This window comes from Lonchura striata, chromosome 20 (genome assembly GCF_050655825.1).
Source record: "Lonchura striata isolate lonStrDom1 chromosome 20, ASM5065582v1, whole genome shotgun sequence".
Lineage (NCBI taxonomy): Eukaryota > Metazoa > Chordata > Aves > Passeriformes > Estrildidae > Lonchura > Lonchura striata.
The window spans coordinates 6,893,414-6,898,964 of NC_140722.1; the positions used below are offsets into that span (position 1 = coordinate 6,893,414).

A 5,551-nucleotide genomic window follows, 5' to 3' on the forward strand; every position below is an offset into this window, starting at 1 on the left:
CTTGCTTTTAGACTTCTTCAGAGTCTGGAAACAGAGAGCCAAGGGAGGGAAAGAGCAATGTTCAGCTCATCATAAGGCAGGAGCCCAAAAGGGGTGATGATTCAGGAGGTAACCATGGCACAGCTTCTCCAGTGACACTGGCCCCTTCCTGCCAGCAGCAAATGCTTGTGTGGCCCTGCCAGTGTCTGGCAGAGTGCTGAGAGAAGGGGAAGAACAATTATGATAGCTCCCTACCTTCCCTGCTCATTTACCCACTCCCAGAAGTTCTTCCCATGCCACAGGTGGGACCTGGGTCAGGCTGGGTGCTGCCTGTGCTGGTTGCTCCAGGCACAATCCCACCCTCTGGTTCCAGGGGATAAAGAGCCCTGGGAGGTTTTGAGGGGGGAGCTGTGCAAGGGTTGAGCAGGGTCTCTGCACTGACCACACACCTCCATGTCCCACAGGGAGCAGCAGCTGCTCTCTGGGACGGAAGGAACCTCCCTGGCAGTGAGGACAGGAAGGAGGGAAGGAGGAAGGAGGGTGGTTTTGTTGCCCCATCACCAACTGTGAAGAGGCTCTTGTGCCAGGGATTGAGCCTTAATTAGACATACACCTAATAAAGGGAAAGAGCTCATTCCCCCCAGTTCACATGGGAAGCAGCACTGTCAGAGAATCAAAGGGACTGTGAAGTTCTAGATTGAAAAAGGAATTTAAAATTCCACCCCAAATATCTCAGACATCAGCCCAGCACACAGCACACAGATCCTTACTGGTTTTTGCTGCTTTGACAAATACAGAACACAGAAAAACATGCAGATTTATGCCTGCAACTGTCCCTGGGGCTCAGAGATGCTTCTTAGGACACAGATCTCTAAATCATTATTAAAAGTGAAGGGAGGGGGCACTGGAGAAGACAAGAAGACACATCTGGGCACAAGGACACAGGGGGTGAGAGCAGAGTTGCAGAGTTTGCAGTGCTCCCTCCCCAGATGTGGTGATGCTTTACTTCAACCAACCCTGCCCAAAACGGGGCAGTGACAGGGTGTCACAGCTGCTGTGGGCTGTGGGAGCCAAGGCTGGTTCTCTGGGGAGCTGTAGCATCTTAGACAGGATCCACATGTGAAGAGGAAGAACTGGACAGCTTTCAGAGGTGTGGGTATTTTCTGAGGAAAGGAGAAGAGTTCAGAGCTCTGGAGAAGCCCAGATCTGGAGCATGTGTACAAAGAGCATGGACCAGGTCTGATCCTAATGTCTCAATCTTCCTACTACAGAGGGAGATCTTGCCAGTGAATATATGCATTATCTTTGGTTTTCCTCTGGATGGGGTGGGAGCTAGAGATTTCAGGCTCTGCTGGACCCCTGACTGGTGCTGAGCAGCCTCCTCAGTGTGTGCCTGTCACAGCTCCCTCTCTGCTGGCTGCCTGCAGTCTCCCAGCAGTTCCCTGTCTGCAGAGCACTGGGAAGATCATCACCACTCCCTGAGCAGGCAGGTCCCTGCTCCAACCTGCAGGCCAGCTGGCTCCCAGTTCCCATAAAGCTTTAAAAGAAGTCAGACAACTCAGAACTGAAAGCATGAGGTGTTTATTTGCACTGTAGACAGATTAACTGCACTGAAGGCCAGCCATGCACCCTCCGCTGCCCGGCTAAGATTGGTCTGTGTGAGGAACCGTGACAGAGATAAATGTCAGGAAAAGAGCAAAACATCCGTCCGTGGGCCAGTGCTTTCCCAGAAAGGGCTGATTTTAACTCACAGTCCACTTCCTTCAGTTGGGCTCTAAAAAAGCTGCCGTTGCTGCAAATCACATTATTGAATTGAAATGTTCGAGCTGTTTGTAGTGGGTAACACCGAGATCAAAACCGAAAATACTTTTGGGAGTCTCTGCTCACCTTAAAAGCAGCAGAGATCTGTCAGCCCTGGTGATGAAAGATCTCGCCATCACATCCTGCCTTCACAAGTCTTCATGCCAGCACAGCTTCTCTTTTTATTTGCATATCTAAATTTTACAAAGTCATATCTAATGGCCTCTCAAGGCTGGATGCAAGATGCAAGCACCCACCTGAACATTTGCAAACTCTCTTGGGATTTCCTGCTGAAAGCAAGAGTTCAGACTACTGCAGTCATTCGCCTTCTAAAATAAAACCCCAACCAATAGCCTCCAAAAACTTCAAAATGCCCATTTGTTAGTTCTGCTATGTATTCTTCCAAAAGAGAGGGAGTAATACCAAAGATGTCTTTTTCTTCTGCGAAGGAGGTGGGCAGAAGAGGATCCCACAGATCCTGGAACAGCTCAATCACCCAGGAACTGGCACAGCTTAGTAATGTACATAAAACCCGATTTTTAAATGAATATTTCCATTTCCAAAGCTCTCCACTGCAAAAATTTGCCCTTTCAGCTGTTCTGCAACGCAGGACCTCTGCTTAGGTGAAAGAGGGAATGCTGTCTCACACCCACAGCACAGTGGAGTAGAGAGAATGCAGTGTGGGGACAAGGTGTCATTCCCTCCCATCCCTCAGTCATGGAGGAGCTGGGAAGCAAGGGGATGTTCACCAGCTCAGACTGCTGCACAACAGGCTGGAGGGAAATACTTTGGACTGGAGCAAACATGATCATCTCCTTCCATCTCCACGCATGCTGCAGACAAAATGGTTGGGTTGAGTAGTTTTGCTTTTGAAATCTTGTCCCAGTTTTCTCTCTGAGACTGACAGTCCTGCCTGTCCCTTGTGGGCACGGAGCCCGTGATGCTGCTGTCACCATCTCTGCAAAGCCAGGTGTCAAAGTGCGGGGCTGCCCATGGAGGGGCCAAGCACAAGCTGATGTGGCAGAAGCAGGGGTGTCAGATACCTCAGAGCTCATTAGAAGCCTCTTCCTTACAAATGTAATTTCTCTTCTCAGCTGCCTGGCAAGAGCTTTTGCTCCAGAAGCGTGGCCTCAGACACTGTCTGGCCCTTTGGTGGATGGTCCTCACTCGTGACCTCCAATCTTTGCTGGTAATCACATAGAGCAGGGGGTTGAGGGCACTGTTGAGGCTGGCCAGGCCCCGAGTCACCTGGTAGGAAATGTAGATGTCCTTTGAAGCCTGTGTGCAGGACCCCTGTGGCCGCCAGCGAAAGAACAGGTTGAGGTTTCTGAAGATGTGGTAGGGGAGGAAGCAGATGGAAAAGAGAACCATGACGAGAATCACCAGTCCGATGCTTCTCCTCCTGAGGCTGGCGTCCATGCTGTCATTCCTGCAGAGCACGAACACCACGTGGCAGTAGCACCCGATGATGATGAGGAACGGGACGACAAACCCGGTCACGGTGACCGCAAAGGTGTAGGGCAAGTAAACGTCCAGGTGCTGCTGTCCTGTCGTGTCATGGCACTGCGTCCTGTTGTCATCTGCCTTGCTGAAGGCGAGGTCGGGAGCGATCTGTGCAATGACCCACACCCAGACGGCCGCGCTGAGCCACACGGAGGAGGCTGCGCCCTGGCACCTGCCCCGCGCCTTCAGCGGGTGCACGATGCCCAGGTAGCGGTGGACGCTGATGCAGGTGAGGAAGCCGATGCTGGCGTAGAGGTTGAGGTGGAAGAGGCTGCGGGTGATGCGGCACCAGGGCTGCCCGAAGATCCACAGCCTGCCTTGCAGGTAGTAGCTGACGAGGAAGGGCAGCGTGCTGACATAGAGCAGGTCAGCCAGCCCCAGGTTGCCCACCAGCAGGCTGAGGGGCTGGCGGGCAGCCTCGCGGGGCCCCGTGCAGAGGTGCCACAGCCCCAGCCCGTTCCCCAGCAGCCCCAGGGGGATCACGGTCAGGTACACGGCGGGCAGGAAGCGCTGGGCGAAGGCGGAATCCACGGGGCACGGAGCCCGAGTGCCATTGCCGGGCCACGAGGAGAGAGCGGCCGCGGCCATGGGGCGCTGCTGGCGGAGCTCGGAGGCGCCGCGGCAGCACCGCGTCCTCTGGCACCGGCTGCGGCTCCCCGCAGCTCTCCTCTGCTGCTGAGCCCGGCCTGGGGCTTCGGGGGACTCTAGAACCCCGGGGACTTTCCCCGGGACACGGGGAGGATGTGCCGACAGCCGCCCCTGCCGAGCGCCTTCCGCCACTCCCCCGGCGCCTCCCCCAGCCCACTCGGAGCCGGGCGCCGGGGTCACGGAGCACCCTGGCTATTTTGGGTGCTGGGAGTGCCTGGGGGGAGCAGAGGCAGGGGGGCGGCAGAGGGATGCCTGAGGAGGGGAGCCAAGCTTTCAGCCCGTTTCTGTTCTGTCCCACTCGCGCTCAAGGAGAAACCTCCCAGTTTTCCACACCGGGGGCTGGAAGCCTGCACCCCATGAGCCGCCCTCACTGCCATTCCTGACAGCCTTTTCCCTGGCTGCAACGCTCAGAAATACCAGGAGCAGAGGTACGGAGGACACCCGCAGTGTTCGCCGTGCCGCAGGCAGTGCCCCCAGACAGAGATGTGCCAGGCTTCTGCCCCAGCACAGGCAGAGTGAGCCATGCTCAAGAGCTGCCCCCTCTACAGCTGCTCCTGCTGCCTATTTCTGCCTCCTTCCCCAAGCACAAAAACCCTTTCCCCGTTCCTCCTTCGAGCGGTGCAGACCCGTGCAGGGAGAACATGAGGCGGGCTGCGCCCTTCCTTTCCTGTCACAGCGACCGTGAGGCAGGAGACACCCAGACACTGGGGCAAGAACTAAAACAAACACCCAGACACTGGGGCAAGAGCTAAAACACCCAGACACTGGGGCAAGAGCTAAAAGAAACAACACCCAGACACTGGGGCAAGAACTAAAACAAACACCCAGACACTGGGGCAAGAGCTAAAACACCCAGACACTGGGGCAAGAGCTAAAACACCCAGATAACTGGGGCAAGAGCTAAAAAAAACACCCAGACACTGGGGCAAGAGCTAAAACACCCAGACACTGGGGCAAAAGCTAAAACAAACGCCCAGACACTGGGGCAAGAGCTAAAACACCCAGATACTGGGGCAAGAGCTAAAAGAAACAACACCCAGACACTGGGGCAAGAGCTAAAACACCCAGACACTGGGTCAAGAGCTAAAAGAAACAACACCCAGACACTGGGGCAAGAGCTGAAACCAGCGACCCCAAAGCAGACCCCGAGGAAGGGCAGCCCCGATTGCATTGCTGAGCAGCTGCTGCCGCATAAACAGGGCCAGAAGTCACTTGGATCTGCAGGCGCGGAAGTTAACGGGAGGGAGGTTTACCCTGAAAATCCATTTCCCATAGGAAAACGACCTCGGGAAAACGACTTGAGGTGAAAAGCCAGGCTCTGGAAAGACCACGGCCGCTCGCTTTCCGGGAATTGAATCCGGCAGGGAATGGGAGGAGGCTGGTATCCCGTTAGCCAGTGGGGAGGAGGAGGAGGGAGGGCGAGTCCTGCCCCGCATCCCTCCTCGGGAGCTGGACCAGGCTGGGCACGGCAGCTCTGAGTGGGGAAGCCCAGGACGCAGTTGGGGCGGGGGTTAGCCGCGTGTTGAGAGTGCCAGTGTGTTCGCTGACTTCAGAAAGCGCTCGCTGGAGCAGATAAGAGGTGGGAAACGTGGTGTATTTCCTGCCTCTGTAATAGAATCTC

General features: G+C 55.5%; 1 protein-coding gene across 1 annotated transcript; it reads right to left on the reverse strand.

Annotated features, from left to right (window-relative positions):
* Positions 1 to 1,544: 1,544 nt before the first annotated feature.
* Positions 1,545 to 4,060, reverse strand: LOC110469300 (P2Y purinoceptor 1). Its single transcript, XM_021527897.4, has one exon. It carries the CDS (start codon positions 3,868 to 3,870, stop codon positions 2,824 to 2,826), a length of 1,047 nt encoding a protein of 348 aa, XP_021383572.2. The 5' UTR covers positions 3,871 to 4,060; the 3' UTR covers positions 1,545 to 2,823.
* Positions 4,061 to 5,551: the final 1,491 nt, after the last annotated feature.